This window comes from Manis javanica, chromosome 5 (genome assembly GCF_040802235.1).
Source record: "Manis javanica isolate MJ-LG chromosome 5, MJ_LKY, whole genome shotgun sequence".
Taxonomy (NCBI): domain Eukaryota; kingdom Metazoa; phylum Chordata; class Mammalia; order Pholidota; family Manidae; genus Manis; species Manis javanica.
In genome coordinates, this window is record NC_133160.1 from 130,201,640 (window position 1) to 130,220,706 (window position 19,067).

General features: G+C 36.3%; 1 protein-coding gene across 10 annotated transcripts in view; it reads right to left on the reverse strand.

Moving 5' to 3' along the window:
- Positions 1–13,239: 13,239 nt before the first annotated feature.
- The window catches only part of EXOC1 (exocyst complex component 1), a 60,409-nt gene continuing 54,581 nt past the window's right edge, over positions 13,240–19,067 (reverse strand). For 9 of the 10 annotated variants that reach the window (XM_073237574.1, XM_037018711.2, XM_037018706.2 and 6 more), the window contains 3 exons: positions 17,553–17,752; positions 15,296–15,490; positions 13,240–13,913 (listed from right to left, as the gene is read on the reverse strand). In XM_073237574.1, the coding sequence (XP_073093675.1) occupies positions 13,761–13,913; positions 15,296–15,490; positions 17,553–17,752 (548 nt within the window). In that variant the 3' untranslated portion in view covers positions 13,240–13,760. The remainder of the gene's footprint in view (positions 13,914–15,295; positions 15,491–17,552; positions 17,753–19,067) is intronic. The other variant, XM_037018714.2, reaches the window with a different exon arrangement.

Below are 19,067 nucleotides of genomic sequence, written 5' to 3' on the forward strand. Positions count from 1 at the left end.
CTTATTTCATCTGACGTTATTTTTCTGGCTTTTATCTGCACCATTGTGAATAACTAAAATTTGCTCATTTGCACTACCATATTGGTATTCCATTGGATGAATATACCTTCATTCTACTGTTGGTGGACATTTGGCTTGTTTGCAGTTTTTTGCTATTACAAACAGCACTGATACGGTCTTTGTTAAGACCAGGCTATGCGTTAAGTATGTAAGTCTCTTTGTGGCAGTGATTCCCAATACTCGCTGAACAGCAGAATCACTGGGGAGCTTTTAAAAACTATAGATGCTTGGGCTCCATCCTGGCCCAACAGAAATTCCGTCTCTGGAGGTGGGGCTTAGGCATCTGTGTTTTACAAGCACACTTTTGCAGTTAGGGTTGAGATCTCCTTTGGAGCACATACTTTGGAGTAGAATTGCTGAGCCTAAAGTTATACTCATCTTCAACTTTAACAGATAATGACAAATTGTTTAAGTGATTGTACCAACTTAAGTTTCTTTCAGAAGTATTTGTCTGCTGGTGACCTCATATCCTTTTAAATTTAATTCACATTTCCATGGTAACAAATAAAGGTGAATTTGAAGCAAATGCTTCATTTGTTTATTAGCCATTCTGCTTCTGTGGAATGCTGATAGAAGGTTGTTTGTTTGCTTATTTACAGATTTTTAGGAGAATTTTCATAAGTTTTGGGTACTGTTATATGTGTTGTAGTTATTGACTCTCGATTTGTGGTTTGCTTCACTTTCATCAAAAAATGAACACAAGTTCCTAATTTTAACATAGTCAAATCTATTATTTTCTTTCTGATTTGCAAGTTCGCATTTTGTTTAACAAAATCCTTCCCTGTTCTGAGGTAAAAAGATATTCCCTTATACTAAGTGTTCTATATTTTTGCCTTTTGCACTTAGAAATTCAATCCATGTGGAATTCATTTTGTATATGGTGCAAGGTAGGGCTCAGTTTTTACCTTTCTCTTATGGATAACCTGTCCCAGCACCATTTATTCCGAATCTATCTCCTCCCCACTGATGTGCCATGCCACATCTGTTATAAAGCAAGGGTCCACATTTGTGTGGATCTGTTTCTGGGCTTTCAGTTTTGTTCTGCTGGCCTATTTTTCTTTGCACCAAATCCAATGCTTCCAATGCTTATTTAATTATACTTCTTCATAAGGGAACTCTTTCTACTTCATTCTTCAGGAGTGTCTTGGCTATTAGCCTTTTGCACACAAATTTTAGATACAAGTTCCATAGAAATCAAACCGAAACAGTTGACTTCAACTGAAATTGCACTGGATCTTTAATCTCTAAGAAGTTTGATACTTTCCTGTCTTTCTGTTATTGGTTTTTAGTTTAATTCCATTGCGGTCTGAAAGCAGACATTATATGATTTCTATTCTTTTAAATTTATTAAGTTATGTTTTATGGTCCAGAATGTGGTCTTTCTTGGTGAATGTTCAATATGACCTTGAGAAAAATGAGAATTCTGCTATTGCTAAAGTAAAGATGTCCATTATAACCAACAGATTGATGGTATTAAGCTCAAGTGTGTCCTTACTGATTTTCTGCCTCCTGTCCATTTCTGATAAAGGTTGAGGTGAAGTCTCCAACCTTAATAGTAGGTTTATCAATTTCTTGCAGTTTTGTCAGTTTTTGTCTCACACATGCTCTGTTGCTGTGTGTATACATTATTATGTCTTGTTAAGAATTGACCTCCTAACCATTAGTTACTGTCTTTCTTTATCCCTGCTAACTTTCCATACTCTGTAGTCTGCTGTCTGAAATTAATATATTTACTTCTGCTTTGATTAGTATTACCATGGTGTATCTTTCTTCATCCATTTGCTTTTAATTCATGTGTCCTTAAATTTAAAGTGGGTTTCTTGTAGAAAATACATAAATATTGGAGATACCTTGGAGATATTGCAGGTTCTAGACCACAGCCATAGAGCAAATATTGCAAAAGAGTGAGCTATATGAATTCTTTGGTTTCCCAGTGCATCTAAAATTATGTTTACACTATATTATGGACTATACGTGTACAATAGACAATGTACATACTTTCATTAAAAACACTTTATTGCTAAAAAATACTAACCACTGTCTAAGCTTTTAGCAAGTTGTAATCACTGATCACAGATCATCACAACAAATATAATAAAAATGAAAAAGTTTGAAATATTTCAAGAATTACCAAAATGTGACACAGAGACTTGAAGTGAGCAAATGCTGCTGAAAAAATGGTGCTGATAGACTTGCTCAATTCGGGGCTGCCACAAACCTTGCTTATAAAAAACACAGTATCTTTTGTAAACCCACACACATATGGCCAATTAATATATGATAAAGGAGCCATGGATATACAATGGGGAAATGACAGCCTCTTCAACACTGGTATTGGCAAAACTGCACAGGTACATGTAAGAAAATGAAACTGGATTACTGTCTAACTCCATACACAAAAGTAAACTTGAAATGGATAAAAGACCTGAATGTAAGTCATAAAACCATAAAACTCTTAGGAAAAAACAGGCAAAAGTCTCGTGAATATAAATATGAGCAACTTTTTTCTGAACACATCTCCTTGGGCAAGGGAAACAAAAGCAAAAATGAAAAATGGGTCTACATGAAATGAAACAGCTTCTGTAGAGCAAAAGACACCATCAGCAGAAAAAAAAGGCATCCTACAGTATGGGGGAATATATTCATAAACAACATATCCAATAAAGGGTTAACATCCCAAACATATAAAGAACTCACACACCTCAACACCCAAAAAGCAAACAACCCAATTAAAAAATGGGCAGAGGATCTGAACAGATACTTCTCCAAAGAAGAAATTCAGATGGCCAACAGGCACATGAAAAGATGCTCCACATCGCTAATCATCAGAGAAATGCAAATTAAAACTACAATGAGATATCACCTCACACCAGTTAGGATGGCTAACATCCAAAAGACAGGGAACAACAAATGCTGGTGAGGATGCAGAGAAACGGGAACCCTCCTACACTGTTGGTGGGAATGTAAATTAGTTCAACCATTGTGGAAAGCTATATGGAGATTCCTCAAAAACTAAAAACAGAAATACCATTTGACCCAGGAATTCCACTCCTAGGAATTAACCCAAAGAAAACAAGATCCCAGATTCAAAAAGACATATGGACCCCTATGTTATTGCAGCAATATTTAAAATAGCCAAGATTTGGAAGGAACCTAACTGTCCATCAAAAGATGAATGGATAAAGAAGTGGTACATATACACAATGGAATATTATTCTGTCATAAGAAGAAAAAAAATCCTACCATTTGCAACAACATGAATGGAGCTAGAGGGTATTATGCTCAGTGAAATAAGCCAGGCTGAGAAAGACAAGTACCAAATAATTTCACTCATTTGTGGAGTATAATAGAGCAAAACTGAAGGAACAAAACAGCAGCAGACTCACAGAACCCAAGACTGGGCTAACAGTTACCAAAGGGAAACGGGGTGGGGAGAGCAGGTGTGGAGGGATAAGGGGATTAAGGGGCATTATGATTAGTGCACATAATGTAGGGGATCACAGGGAAGGCAGTATAGCACAGAGAAGACAAGTAGTGATTCTATAGCATCTTACTATGCTGATGGACAGTGACTACAATCGGGTATGTAGGGGGGACTTGATAATATGGGTGAATGTAGTAAGCACAATGTTTTTCATGTGAAACCTTCATAAGATTGTGTATCAATGATACCTTAATAAAAATTTTTTAATGAAATATAGTACATATATTTTTATAATATACCTATATTTTCAAATTACTAACTCAATTACTTTCTAAATACTAAACTATAATTGGGTGTTAAATAAAAAAGACAGTATCTGTGACGTGTGATAAAGCAAAGTGCAGTAAAATGAGGCATGCCTGTTGGGTCTTTTTCTTTTTTATTGATTCTGATAATTTGTCTTTTAATTGGCTCATTTAGAGCATTGTCATTCACAATGTTTTTTGAGATAGTCGGATTAACAGCTACCATATTTATTACTGTTTTCTATTTGTTGCTTGTTGTTTCTAGTTTTGTCTTAACATTCTTTATATATGCATATAAATAATTGAATATACTATTGCTATTATTTTGAACAAATTGTTCTCTCTTAGCTCATTTAGAATAGGAAAAATAAGAGTTTTTGTTTTACCTGTACTAATTCTTTCTCTATTCTTTTTTCTTTACACAAATACGAGTTTCTGACCAATATCATTTTCCTTTTCTCTAAAGGAGTGCTTTCAACATTTCTTGCAAGACAGGTATAATGGCAACAGATTCCCTCAATTTTTGTTTGTCTGAGAAAATCTTTCTCTCTCCTTTACTTTTGAAGAATTTCTCAGGGTGCAGAATTCTAGGTTTATATTTTTTTCTCTCAGAATCTTAAATATTTCACTCTGTTTCAACAGTTTCTGAGGAAAAGTCAGATATAATTCTCTATCTTCTGCTCTAGGTAAGGTGTTTTTTACCTTTAGCTTCTTTCAGGATTTTTTTATTTTTCTATAGCTTGAAAATGATATGCATTGGTGTAGTGTTTCTGGCATTCTTCCTTGTTCTTCCCTGAGATTCCTGGATCTGAGGTTTGGTGCTGGACATCCCTAACAGGGGTTTTCTCAGTCATTATTGTTTCAAATATTTCTCTTCCTTTCTTCTCCTTCCGGCACTCCCATTATATGCATGTGACACATTTTGCAGTTATCCCAGTCCTTAGATATTTTTTTTTACAACTCTTTGTTCTTTGCTTTTTTGGTTTTGGAGGTTTTCATTGAGATATCCTCAAGTTCAGAGATTCTTTCCTGAGCTATGTCCAGTCTAAGAATAAGCCTGTCAAAGGTACTCTTCATTTCTTTACACTATTTTTAATTGGTAGCATTTTCTTTTGGTTTCTTTTAAGAATTTCTGCTTACATTGCCCATTGGTTCTTGCATGCTCTGTACTTTATTCAGTAGAACCCTTAGCATATTAATGATAGTTGTTTTAAATTCCTTGTCTTGTAATTCCAACATCCCTGCTATATCTGGGTCTTGTTCTGGTATTTCCTCTGGTCTTTTCAACTGAGATTTTTTGCCGTTTGGTATGTCTTTCAATTTTTTCTTGATAGCCAGAAATGATGTTAAGAAAGTGTTATAAGTAGGCCTTTAGTAATGTGGTAAGGTGTGTGGGGAGGGGACATATTCTATAGTTCTATGAATAGGTGTCAGTCTTTTAGTGAGCCTGTACCTCTGGTCTGCGTAATTTTTTTTTGGTATGATAAAATAAAATGTACAATTTCATGAGCAACATTATGGTACTAGACTCCCCATTATCAGGTCCCCACTAAATACCCCATACAGTCCCTGTCCATCAGCATAGTAAGATGCTATAGAATCACTACTTATCTTCTCTGTTATACAGCCTTTTCCACCCTTATTCCTCCCTTCCCACTCATCCTCCAAAATCCCTTTCCCTTTGGTAACTGTTAGTCCATTCTTGGGTTCTGTGAGTCTGCTGCTGTTTTGTTCCTTCAGTTTTTTCTTTGTACTTATACTCCACAGATGAGTGAAATCATTTGATACTTGTCTTTTTCTGCCTGACTTATTTCACTGAGCATAATACCCTCTAGCTCCATCCATGTTGTTGCAAATGGTAGGATTTGTTTTCTTCTTATGGCTGAATAATATTCCATTGTGTATATGTACCACATCTTCTTTATCCATTCATCTACTGATGGACACTTAGGTTACTTCCATTTCTTGGCTATTGTAAATAGCACTGTGATAAACATAGGGATGCATATGTCTTTTTCAAAATGGGCAGCTGCATTCTTAGGGTAAATTCCTAGAGGTGGAATTCCTGGGTCAAATGGTGTTTCTATTTTGAGCTTTTTGAGGAACCTCCATACTGCTTTCCACAATGGCTGAACTAATTTACATTCCCACCACCAATGTAGTAGGGTTCCCCTTTCTCCACATCCTAGCCAACATTTGTTGTTGTTTATCTTTTGGATGGTGGCCATCCTAACTGCTGTAAGGTGATATCTCATTGTGGTTTTAATTTGCATTTCTCTGATGATTAGCGATGTGGAGCATCTTTTCATGTGCCTGTCGGCCATCTGAATTTCTTCTTTGGAAAAGTATCTGTTCAAATCCTCTGCCCATTTTTTAATTGAATTATTTCCTTTTTGTTTGTTGAGGTGTGTGAGCTCTTTATGTATTTTGGATGTCAACTCTTTATCAGGTATGTCATTTATGAATATATTCTCCCATACTGTAGGATATCCTTCTGTTCTATGATGCCCTTTGCTGTACAGAAGCATTTCAGCTTGATGTAGTCCCATCTTTCATTTTTGCTTTTGTTTACCTTGCCCAGGGAGATATGTTCACGAAGAAATGCTCGGGTTTATGTCCAAGAGTATTTTCCTAAGAGTTTTATGTTTTCATGACTTACATTCAGGTCTTTGATCCATTTCAAATTTACTTTTGTGTATGGTGTAGCATGCTGCACGTCTTCTTTGGGTGACATAAGAGAAAAAAAAAAAACACAGACAACACAGATAGACAGACAATGGCTGTAGCCCCAATGTGGCGCAGCACCTTTATTTTTATACTGCCTTTCTCAGACCTCAGCCAAGTGCTATACTCATCTTTCCCTTCTCAGGAGGGGACAGGCCAGAGCACCCTGTTGATCTTCTTAGAAGCTGCCTAGTAAGCAGGGGTGGTGTTTTCACATGTCCTCAAGGTCTCCCTATTTTCAGAGTGAGGCATCTTGGCTCATCTTCGAGGACAAGATATGTTTTTGTGGGCAGATAACTTCCAAGGACTGCACCAGTTGTTCTAAAGTTGGTGCTTTCCCATGCTGTGTTCAGACATGGAGGAGGGTGCATTCCCATTCTGCCTTCATACATGTGAGAAGACAAAGGCCGTCCCCTACATATGGGGTTAGACAATGATTCAGTTTCATTCTCTTACATGTAGCTGTCCAGTTTTGCCAACACCAGCTGTTGAAGAGGCTGTCATTTCCCCATTATATATCCATGGCTCCTGGTATATTAATTGACCATATGTGTTTGGGTTAATATCTGGACTCTCTATTCTGTTCCACTGGTCTGTGGTTCTGTTCTTATGGCAGTACCAAATTATCTTTATTACTGTGGCTTTGTAGTAGAGCTTGAAGTTGGGAAGCGATATCCCTCCTGCTTTATTCTTCCTTCTCAGGATTGCTTTGGCTATTTGGGGTCTTTTGTGCTTCCATATGGATTTTAGAACTATTCATTCCAGTTCATTGAGAATGCTGTTCGTATTTTGTTAGGAAGTGCCTTGTATCTGTATATTGCTTTAGGCAGGATGGCCATTCTGACAATATTAAATTCCTACCCAAGACCATGGGATGGATTTCCATTTGTTACTGTCCTCTTTAATTTCTCTTGAGTGTCTTGTAGTTTTCAGGGTATAGGTCTTTCACTTCCTTGGTTAGGTTTATTCCTAGGTATTTTATTCTTTTGGATGCAATTGTGAATGAAATTGTTCTCCTGATTTCTCTTTCTGCTAGTTCATCATTAGTATATAGGAATGCCACAGATTTCTGTGTATTAATTTTGTATCTTGCTACTTTGCTGAATTCAGTTATTAGCTCTAGTAGTTTTGGAATGGATTCTTTACAGTTTTTTGCATACAATAGAATGTCACGTGCAAATAGTGACAGTTTAACTTCTTCTTTACCAATCTGGATTCCTTGTATTTCTTTGTATTGTCTGATTGCTGTGGCTAGGAGCTCCAGTACTATGTTGAATAAGAGTGGGGAGAGTGGGCATCTCTGTCGTGTTCCCGATTTTAGGTGAAAAGCTTTCAACTTCTCGCTGTTAAGTATGATGTTGACTGTGAGTTTGTCATATATGGCCTTTATTATGTTGAGGTACTTGCCCTCTATATCCATTTTGTTGAGAGTTTTTATCATGAATGGATGTTGAATTTTATCAAATGCTTTTTCAGCATCTATGGAGATGTTCATGTGGTTTTTGTCTTTTTGTTGATGTGGTGGATGATGTTGATGGATTTTTGAATGTTGTACCATCCTTGCATCCCTGAGATGAATCCCCCTTGGTCATGGTGTATGATCCTATTGATGTATTTTTGAATTCGGTTTGCTAATATTTTGTTGAGTATTTTTGCATCTATGTTCATCAGGGATATTGGTCTTTAGTTTTTCTTTTTTTTTGGTGTCTTTGCCACTTTTGTTATTAGGATCATGCTGGCTTCATAGAATGAGTTTGAAAGTATTCCCTCCTCTTCTATTTTTTTGAAAACTTTAAGGAGAATGGGGATTATGTCTTCTCTAAATATCTGATAAAATTCAGCAGTGAATCCATCTGGACCAGGGGTTTTTATTCTTGGGTAGTTTTTTCATTACCAATTCAATTTCATTGCTGGTAATTGGTCTGTTTAGATATTTTGCTTCTTTCTTGGTCAGTCTTGGAAGTTGTATTTTTCTAGAAAGTTGTCTATTTTCTTCTAGGTTATCCAGTTTGTTAGCATGTATATTTTCAAAGTATTCTCTCATAATTCTTTGTATTTCTGTGGTGTCCGTTGTGATTTTTCCTTTCTCATTTCTTGATTACGTGTGTACTTTTTCTTTTCCTCTTAATAACTCTGGGTAGGGGTTTACCTACATTGTTTATTTTCTCAAAGAACCAGCTCTTGGTTTCATTGATTTTTTCTATTGTTTTATTCTTCTCAATTTTATTTATTTCTTCTCTGATATTTATTATGTCCCTCCTTCTGCTGTCTTTGGGCCTCAATTGTTCTTCTTTTTCTAGTTTCAATAATTGTGACTTTATTCATCTGGGAATTTTTTTCCTTCTTTAAATAGGCCTGGATTGCTATATACTTTCCTCTTAGAACTGTCTTCCTTGTGTCCCACAGAAGTTGGGGCTTTGTGTTGTTGTTTTCATTTGTCTCCATGTATTGCTCGATCTCTGTTTTAATTTGATAATTGATCCACTAATTATTTAGGAGCATGTTCTTAAGACTCCATGTGTTTGTGAGCCTTTTTGTTTTCTTTGTACAATTTATTTATAGTTTTATACCTTTGTGATCTGAGAAGCTGGTTGGTAGAATTTGAATCTTTTTGAATTTACTGAGGTTCTTTTTGTGGCCTAGTATGTGGTCTATTCTTGAAAATGTTCCATGTGCACTTGAGAAGAATGTGTATCCTGCTGCTTTTGGTTGCATCTGTTCTAGTGTGTTGTTCAGTGCCTCTGTGTCCTTACTTATTTTCTGTCTGGTGGATCTGTCCTTTGGAATGAGTGGTGTGTTTAAGCCTCCTAAAATGTACACATTGCATTCTATTTCCTCCTTTAGTTCTGTTAGTATTTGTTTCACATATGTCAGTGCTCCTGTGTTGGGTGCATAGATATTTATAATGGTTACATCCTCTTGTTGGACTGACCTCTTTATCATTATGTAATGTCCTTTATCTCTTGTTACTTTGTTTTGAAGTCTATTTTGTCTGATACAAGTACTGCAACACCTGCTTTTTTCTCTCTGTTGTTTGCATGAAATATCTTTTTCCATCCCTTCACTTTTAGTCTGTGTATGTCTTTGGGTTTGAGGTGAGTCTCTTAAGCAGCATATAGATGACTTTTGCTTTTTTATCCATTTAATCACTCTGTGTCTTTTGATTGGTGCATTCAGCCCCTTTACATTCAGGGTGATTATCGATAGATATGTACTTATTGCCATTGCAGGCTTTGGATTCATGGTTATCTAAGGTTCAAGGGTAGCTTCTTTACTATCTGTGTAACTTTAACTCAGTTATTATGCTATTATAAACACAGTCTCAGGATTCTTTCTCTCACTTCTGAATCTTCCTTCTCCACTCTTTATGTTAGGTGTTTTATTCTGTACTCTCTGTGTTTCCCTTGACTGATTTTGTGGATAGCTCATTTTATTTTTTGCCTTTGGTTAGTATTTGGTTGGTCTGCTTGCTTTGCTGTGATTTTATTTCCTCTGTTGACATTTATTCAGCCTTAGGATACTTCCATCTAGAGCAGTCCCTTTAAAATACCCTGTAGAGGTGGTTTGTGGGAGGTAAATTCCCTCAACTTTTGCTTATCTGAAAATTATTTAATCCCTACTTCAAATTTAAATGATAATCTTGCTGGATACAGTATTTTTGGTTTAAGGCCCTTCTGTTTCATTGCATTAAATATATCATGCCATTCTCTTCTGGCCTGTAAGGTTTCTGTTGAGAAGTCTGATGATAGCCTTATGGTTTTCCTTTGTAGGTGATCTTTTTTCTCTCTCTGGCTGCTCTTAATACTCTGTCCTTGTCTTTGATCTTTGCCATTTTAATTATTATATGTCTTGGTGTTGTCCTCCTTGGGTCCCTTGTGTTGGGAGATCTGTGGGCTTCCATAGTCGGAGAGACAATTTCCTTCCCCAGCTTGGGGAAGTTTTCAGCAATTATTTCTTCAAAGACAGTTTCTATCCCTTTTTCTCCTTCCGGTACCCCTATAATGCAAATATTGTTCCGTTTGGATTGGTCACACAGTTCTCTTAATATTCTTTTTTCCCTAGAGATCCTTTTCTCTCTCTGCTGCTCAGCTTCTCTGTATTCCTGTTCTCTTATTTCTATTCCATTAACAGTCTCCTGCACCTCATCCAGTCTGCTCTTAAGTCCTTCTATTGATTATTTCATTTGTTGTCTCCCTCTGAACTTCATCCCTTAGCTCTTGCATATTTCTCTGCAGCTCTATCAGCATGGTTATGACGTTTATTTTGAATTCTTTTAAAGAATGATTGGTTATATCTATCTTGCCAGGCCCTCTCTCTGGTGTCGAGTAATTTTGGATGGGACCAGGTTCTTCTGCCTTTTCATGGCAACAGAAGTGATCACCAGCAAGTGGCATGTGTCAGCTGGGAGATTAGAGTCCATTTTTGCTTGCTGGTCACCTTGCCCTTTCCCGCTGCCTGTGCCGGTTACCCACACACAGGGAGCAGTCTCTGGGTCAATCCTGAGCTGCCATGGGTGGGGCACCCCTTGGGATGGCCTAGTGCACTGCCAGGTGCTGCAGGCACACCGGGTGTGTTCTCCTGTGAGAACAGCACCCCTTCTTGCTTTCTGGACTTTGCCCTGGCTTCCTCTGCCTGTGCCGGGCAGCTGTGTGCTGGTGGTAGCCTCTGGGTCTGGCTGTTAGCTACATTCTGAGAGAAGACTCTGTGTGGTTGCTGTGGGTGGGGCTGCCCCCTGGCTGGTCTGCAGCAATGGTGCGTCAGCTGGTTTGCTTGCAGTGTCAGTGGCGGGGAATGTACGGCAGGCTGCTTATTGCCATGAAGGGCTTCACAGCTGTGTTGCCACCTAGGGTTTAGGGCGCCTGAAGTTCCTTAAATTCCCAGCCTGCTGGGCTGAGTGTGCCAGCACGAATTTGTTCACCTGTTATACCCTTGTCCCTTTAAGACTTTTAAATCACCCGCTTTTCTCTGGTCCCAGGGGAGCCAGCTGTGGGGACCCACTCGCAGTCTCCATCTCGGATTTTACTTTTCCATTTCTCTAATATCCAGTACACCATGCAATGTGTGTCTGTGCTTCCGGTGCAGATTAACAGGGCTGGTTATTTAGTAGTCCTGTGCTTCCACTCCCTCCCCATTCTGATTCTTTTCCTCCCACGGGTGAGCTGGGGTGGGGGAATGCTCGAGTCCCATCAGGTCATGGCTTTGTATCTTACCCTTTTCGTGAGATGATGAGTTCTTGCAGATGTAGATGTAGCCTGGCTGTTGTACTGTCTATCTTCTGGTCTCTTTTAGGAATAGTTGTATTTGCTGTATTTTCAAAATATGTATGTTTTTTGGGGGAGATTTCCACCGCCCTACTCATGCTGCCATCTTGAGCCTGGTCTGTGTACTTTTATCTGTGCTTTTCAGTCCCTTTTCCCCTTTTAGATGGGAAAGGATGACTAGAGTGGGATGAAGTTGGCTATTTCCCTTCGTTGATGTGTAAGGCTGGAGCCAGCTGGAGTTGGGTATTTCCTCTCTCTGAAGTCAGTTACACTCTAGTTAAATAGTTTGTCCTGAGCATAGAACTTGTTAAGAACAGAGTACTTTGGCATATTTTACAATGGTTCCTTTTCCCCTCCCCACTGCCAGAAGCTCAAGGGGATTTTTATATCCACTGTGAGAAAACTGGTAGAACTACAGGAGGTTACTCACAAGAGTGTGTGTGGTTGTTGTCAAGAACTGGGTCCCCCTGGAGATTTTATTTCTCAGATTTATCCATACTCAGCCTAAAGAAGTTAATCACTTATGGTTCAGGTTTTCCTATCTTAGCACTGGTTCCTGTGGACATTGCAGCTTGAGGGTTTCTGCTCCAGTAAGCTGTGATTCTTCGTATTCTCCTACTGGACTCTCCAAGTTTGTCAGTCGTTTGCCCTGTGACTATTCTCTTAAAGAGTCTAACAAGAGTTGGTTTTCCAGTTTGTTTGGTATTTACTTGTGAGAACTGAGAGGCAACTTCCAAGCTTCTTACAGGCCAGAATGGAAATCTGCATCTTTAAATTTGGGAATAACCACCATTTGTACTATGTGTTCTTATCTGGAAACGTGAAATAGTCCTCAACTTATTTAGGCCTTCTTTAACATCTTGCAATAATTTCATAAGTTTTTCCATAAAGGTCTTATACACCTTGCATTAGTTGGCTTGAGTTGCCGTAACAAAATACCACAGACTGGGTGGCTTAAACAACAGAAATTTATTTTCTCAGCTTTGGAGGCTTGACATCCAAGATCAGGATGCCAGGATAGTTGGGTTCTGGTGAGTTCTCTTCCTGGCTTACAGATGGCCAACTTCTTGCTGTGTTCTCACATGGCAGACAGAGAGCTCTGGCCTGTCTTCTCATAAGTGCACCAGTTCTACTGGATCAGGGCTCCACCCTTACCATTCCATTTAACCTTAATAACCCCTTAAAGCCCTTTTCCTAAGACAGTCACATTGAGGTGCTGATGGTTAGGGCTTCCACATACGAATTAGGGGGAACACCATACAGTCCTAGCACAGGTTTTGTTAGATTTAGTGCTAAATGCCAAATATTTTTGATGCTACTATAAATGATTTTATTTTTATCATTTCATTATACTTTTAAGTATTTTGTGGTAAATGGACATGTAATTAATTTCTGTATATTGATTCTGTAAGGACTTGTTTTTATTCAAAAAACAGCATATAACAGATTGAAGAATATTATCAAATTTGAACTTTTTCAAAAGTTTCTTTATTTCAGATTCATTGCTGCAGTCACGTAATCCTCAAAACCCAAGTTTATAACTGATCTCATATCCACATGCTCATTAGTTAGAGGGAAAAAATTCTGAACAGTATTTTAGCAGTTCCATGATTTGTAAACAATAGTGAATTTGTGAAAGCTGACAAACTCCCAATGCATTCATAGGATAACCACTCTTAGCTATAAGAAGCTGGGCAATAAGGGAATATTTCTTGTTCAGTCATAGAAAAATGCTAAAGGAATTTTATGATGAGATAAATGCTTTATGTTAGTACACAACCAATTGGGAAAATAAAACTGCTATATATGTTGGTACTTTTGCTTTTGAGTGTTTGTAGTATGGCATTACCCATATATCTGACATTTAATAATACATACAATTTCAGGTCTGGGTTCTCAAAAGACCTGCTTGATATTTTTGAATAGCTTCTGGAGTATTCAAAGTGCTTTCTTCATTTATCTTTTCTTCTTGCCTAAGGGTTAGGGTTAGTGGGACTGTGCAATGCTGGAGCAATAATCCAGAATGTCCTGAATAGTAAATTCCATTGTAACACCAGATCCAGGATAGCAGCGAGCTATCAAACCTTCAAAGTGCTTGTATTGGCGTATAAATTCATCTTGCATGGAGTGCCACACTACCTATTACAAAAATGAAAATAAAAGCTGTTAAACTATGAATGGAAACAAGACATTAATCAAGTATGTCAAAATAACTCAAGACAGAGTCTAGGAATTAAGCAGAGTATAACAGTGAAGAACATGCTTCTTCTACTGGTAAAATATGTGACCTTGACTATGTTACATTGCGATTCTGTGCCTCAAGTTCATCATCTGTAAACCAGGGTAATAATAACAATACTTTCCTCCTAAAGTTCTTGAAGATGAACCAAGTGCATCATGTATAGTGCTCTGAACACGGTTTGACACAGTAAGAGCTCATTACATTTTAGCTATTATGATATCTACTATAATATCCAACAGAGTTTTGGATATGCAGAGTTATGTATGGAACTAAGACTAGTGATTAAGTGAAATGGAACGTTAATGCTTAAATTTCATTTCAAATGAAAGTTAAAAATAGTACAAAGTGCTTTATGTACATATTATCCTATTTAAGTCTCATGACAACCTGGCAAAGGTAGATACTATGATCAGCATCATTACCTGATAGTCTAGGATTTTTCCTTGTGAACTTTAAATCTCATAAATCCTAAATTACTGTTTACTTAAGAATATTAAGTCAGCAGTATTATCCTTTTTGCTTTTCGTCTTTTAGCTCATGGTATTTCTTCTACCTGGAATGCCACTTTTCCACTTTATGTGTTACATTACTCTCTGACTTTCAGAGGCTAATGCAAATGTAATATCCTCATGAAGCCTTTGATGATACTAAAATCAGAATTATTCTCATTCATCTCTGGGCTTTTCAGTATGGTTTGTAAAGAATAATGGTTCAATTTAGGTTTAATTCTGGCTCTCCCATCCATTAGTTATGGGATCTTAGTTATATTATTCTACCTCCCTCAGCTTTGATTTTCTCCTTTATAAAATGGTAATGACAATAGTACTATCATATGAGAGAGGTACAATTCAAATAAGGAAATTGAGTCTAAGTAACTTGCCCAAAGGCATGTAGCTTAACCTGGAATCAGATAATGAACCCATTTCTAACTCCAACCCCCAGTCAGAGAATCACTCCTCTGTACTATACTATATTCCATTTACTTAACCTCAAACCTAAAAGACAAACAAATAAAAAATCCATCTCCAAACTAAAGAAAAACAAGTTAATGCTTCAAAACAATAGAACATATATAAAATAAGCAGGAATAACCATATAAACTTATAGAAATATTGTTCCTTTCTCTTTCACAATTCATTAGTCTGGTCTGTACTTTATGGAAGTTTCTTCCTTTTCCTCCTGCATTAAAATGAGAAATTATGTAGCATTTCTAGAGGAATATTTGGAGAAAAGCAATATATGTAAGAATATACAATCTTGATAAAAGAACTAAGCATACCTGAAGTAAGTTCTCCTCTTCACATAAGTGTTTATCAACCTTCTTGTATAGATTATCTAGACCTTTTTTCACTTCCTTTCCAGGATACTCTTTAATAACTTTACGAAGCTCTTGCTTGTTAAATGCGAGTTGATAGCTGACTTCCTCCTCTCTTACACCCTGTGCTACACGGGCTTCAACACCTTCAAAGAAATGCTTCAGAGAAATGCAAAGCAGTAATAGCTAAGAACTGCTTTCATTATCATTAAGTTAAAAAAAATCTGACTATAAAATAGTATATATTCACTGTGTAAAAACCAGACAATATGTAAAAGTAAAAAGGATAAAATAACAATCATCTATTATCACACCGTTAACATTTTAGATTTTCTTCTAGTTTTTTGATATGAGTACATAAATGAGATTTTAATTTTGTATGTTGTTTTCCATTTAATATTTCACTTTTTTCTGAAGTATAAATTTTAATGGCTGCATAATATTCCCCCCATGACTGAACTACAATTTATTAATTTGTTCCTCCAGTATCAGATATTTAATATTTTTCACTTTTTTTTGGAGATGGCAAAATCTACTCAGATTTTTAAAAATCTCATTATAAATAGTTGTTATAAATACCTTTTATACATAAGTAGTTATTTTTACTGATTACTTTCCAGAATAAGTTTCTAGGACTACAATTCCTCAGGTGAGTATAACTATAACTATTTTGAAGATTTTTCATATATACAAATTGCTTCCCAGAAGAGTTCAATTTATATTTCTGTCAACAGTATGAGACTGCTATCTTCCCATACTATCATCAGCATTATCACATTTAAAAGAAATTATTGCCATTTTGATGAGTGGAAAATGTTTATCTGCCATTTTACTTCAGAATCCTTTGGCTAGCCTGTTTTCATACATTTAGTAGTATCTCCAGAAGCCATCTTAGTGTTTTTCTTACTGATTTTAAAAAGATGTTTTGTGTTAAGTATACTGACTGTTGTATTATTACAAATGTTCTCACAGGTTGTCTTTTAAGTATTTGTTTTTCTAATATGCACTTTTATTGACTGCCATGCTTCTGAGTACTATACAATATAATTCAATATCGACAAGGCAAATCTCCTCTCATCACTTTTCTTGGCAATTATTTGTTTATTCCTCATTAAACTATTGTTTTTTGTTAATTTTTTAAACAAGTCTATTCCTGGTGCTTTTAAAATTTTGTTTCTACATTTAACTGGTATTATGACATACAGGAAATACATTTTTTTGACATTTATTTTGAATCCTTCCAATTTACCATAGACCAATAATTTGACATATTATATACAGGTAATTAGAATCCTGACTCTCCTTCCTAGGTCTTTTATTTATATTTCAGGTTTTTATTGCATCAGCTAGAGCTTTCATAACAATGTTAAATACTAAAGGATCTAGCAATTTTTCTGCTTTAAATTTGATTTCAAAGGGAATCCCTCTGATATTGAAGTTAAGTATTATGTAGACTTTAGGCCTGAGACAGACAGACATTTTACTTAAAGGAATATCTGTCTTTTGTTAAGATTTATAAGGAATGGGTTCTGAATTTGATTAAATACCTTTTAAGTATTTCTTTGAATTGTTGACAACAGATATGCATTTTTTATTTAACTCTAATTTCAAGTTAAAAGCTTACAAAAGATGACTGATCACATTGTAGACAAAGTTTGTTAGAAAGGTCCATTTAAGCTTCCACAATGTTGCAAAGTTCTCTAAAACTATCATTTCTTAATTTTAATGATATGACTTCTCCAAGGAATGACTCAAATCAGGAAAAGAAGCGAAAGGAAAGCCAGTAAACAAAACAATTTTTTGTTTTCCTTTTAAGAAAGCTTTGAACTCTTCATAGTGACTAAGGATGAAGTTCAGCCAGTTACAAGGTAAGAAATGGGAAAGTCTGGTATAATGGAAAAGCCTAATGTAGGGTTCATCCCCAGCTTTGCTACTAGCCAGTTTTTGTAACTTCAAGCAAGTTTATTTACATTCAGTTTCTTCATTTGTAAAATGAGGGTAATATTATCTTCCGCCATATTAATTTATAAGAAATAAGATATATAGAGCATCTAGCAGTGTCTTGGCACACTGGCAGGTTCAGTAACTGAGTCCCTCCCTCCTTATCTCCCTGCATCAATACTTGAGCAAATTTAGGATAAATGTCTGTTGTTATTCATATGTAAACATAGGTATACTGGTTCAAAATCAGGAAAAATATACTAAATGAAAATATACTTACATTTAGTTTTTCAAGAGGTTGTCCTAAAGAATAAATGACATAGGACTGAAGATGATCTGTGTATTTTTGTTTGGCTTCTTTTTTTTCAGTTTCTAGACATGAGATTTTCAAACGAGAAAGTGTAGCAAAAATACGGTGAAAGTTTTCCATCATAACTACATCCCTGGGTGTCTTCTGGCTTTCGTTTGCTACTTTCTCCACTAAAATCAAAACAGAAAAAACAATAACATCCCAACATGAGTATGACCATATTTAGCTATAAAAACATATGTGACCCAGGAATTCCACTCCTAGGAATTTACCCTAAGAATACAGAAGCCCAATTTGAAAAAGACATATGCACCCCTATGTTTATCGCAGCACTATTTACAATAGCCAAGAAATGGAAACAACCTAAGTGTCCATCAGCAGATGAATGAATAAAGGAGATGTGGTACATATACACAATGGAATATTACTCAGCCATAAGAAGAAAACAAATCCTACCATTTGCAATAACATGGATGGAGCTAGAGGGTATTATGCTCAGTGAAATGAGCCAGGCAGAAAAAGACAAATATCAAATGATTTCACTCATCTGTGGAGTATAAGAACAAAGAAAAAACTGAAGGAACAAAACAGCAGCAGACTCACAGTACCCAAGAATGGACTAACAGTTACCAAAGGGAAAGGGACTGGGGGGGATGGGTGCGAAAGGAGGGATAGGGGGAAAAAAAGGGGAATTACTATTAGCAGACATAATGTAGCGGGGGGCATGGGGAGGGCTGTACTACACAGAGAAGACAAGTAGTGATTCTATAGCATCTTACTATGCTGATGGACAGTGACTGCAATGGGGTATGTGAGGGGGCCTTGACAATGGAGGGAGTCTAGTCAACATAATGTTGCTCATGTAATTGTAGATTAATGATACCAAAAAAACCCCCCAAAAAACATTTATATGATTTTTTCATTTGTACATTTAGGAGGTAAGCACATTTCTGGACTTAATAAAATATATTAAAGGGTCTTCATATCCACCTAAACCTAATATAAAAAAATCATTCTAAAACACCCCAATGTATGTATGGAATTAGTATATAATAAAGGTGGTTTTTCAAATCAGTAGGGAAATAAATTATTCAAAATGTGTTAGGACAACCAGCTGGCCCTTTGAATACATTAAATCTGGATTCTTATTTCACATCTTTTAGCCAAACAAATTCTAAATTGATCAAGCACTTGAAATGAAAAAGCAAATAAATAATTACAATAATAAATTGTAATGAAAATAAAGCTAATTAAAAAATAATAATTTTGTGATACTATGACATTTTTAAGAATGGTCCAAACCTAGAAGTTATAAAAGGGAAAGATGGATAAATGTGACATAAAATTTGAAAGCTCCTGCATGGTAAAAAATACCATAAATAAAATCAATTTATAGCCTATTAGGTTGACAAAGAATAAAAAGATGGGTATACCTAGTAATATTTAGCATTGGTACATGTGATGAGAGTCTCACAAACTGATCGT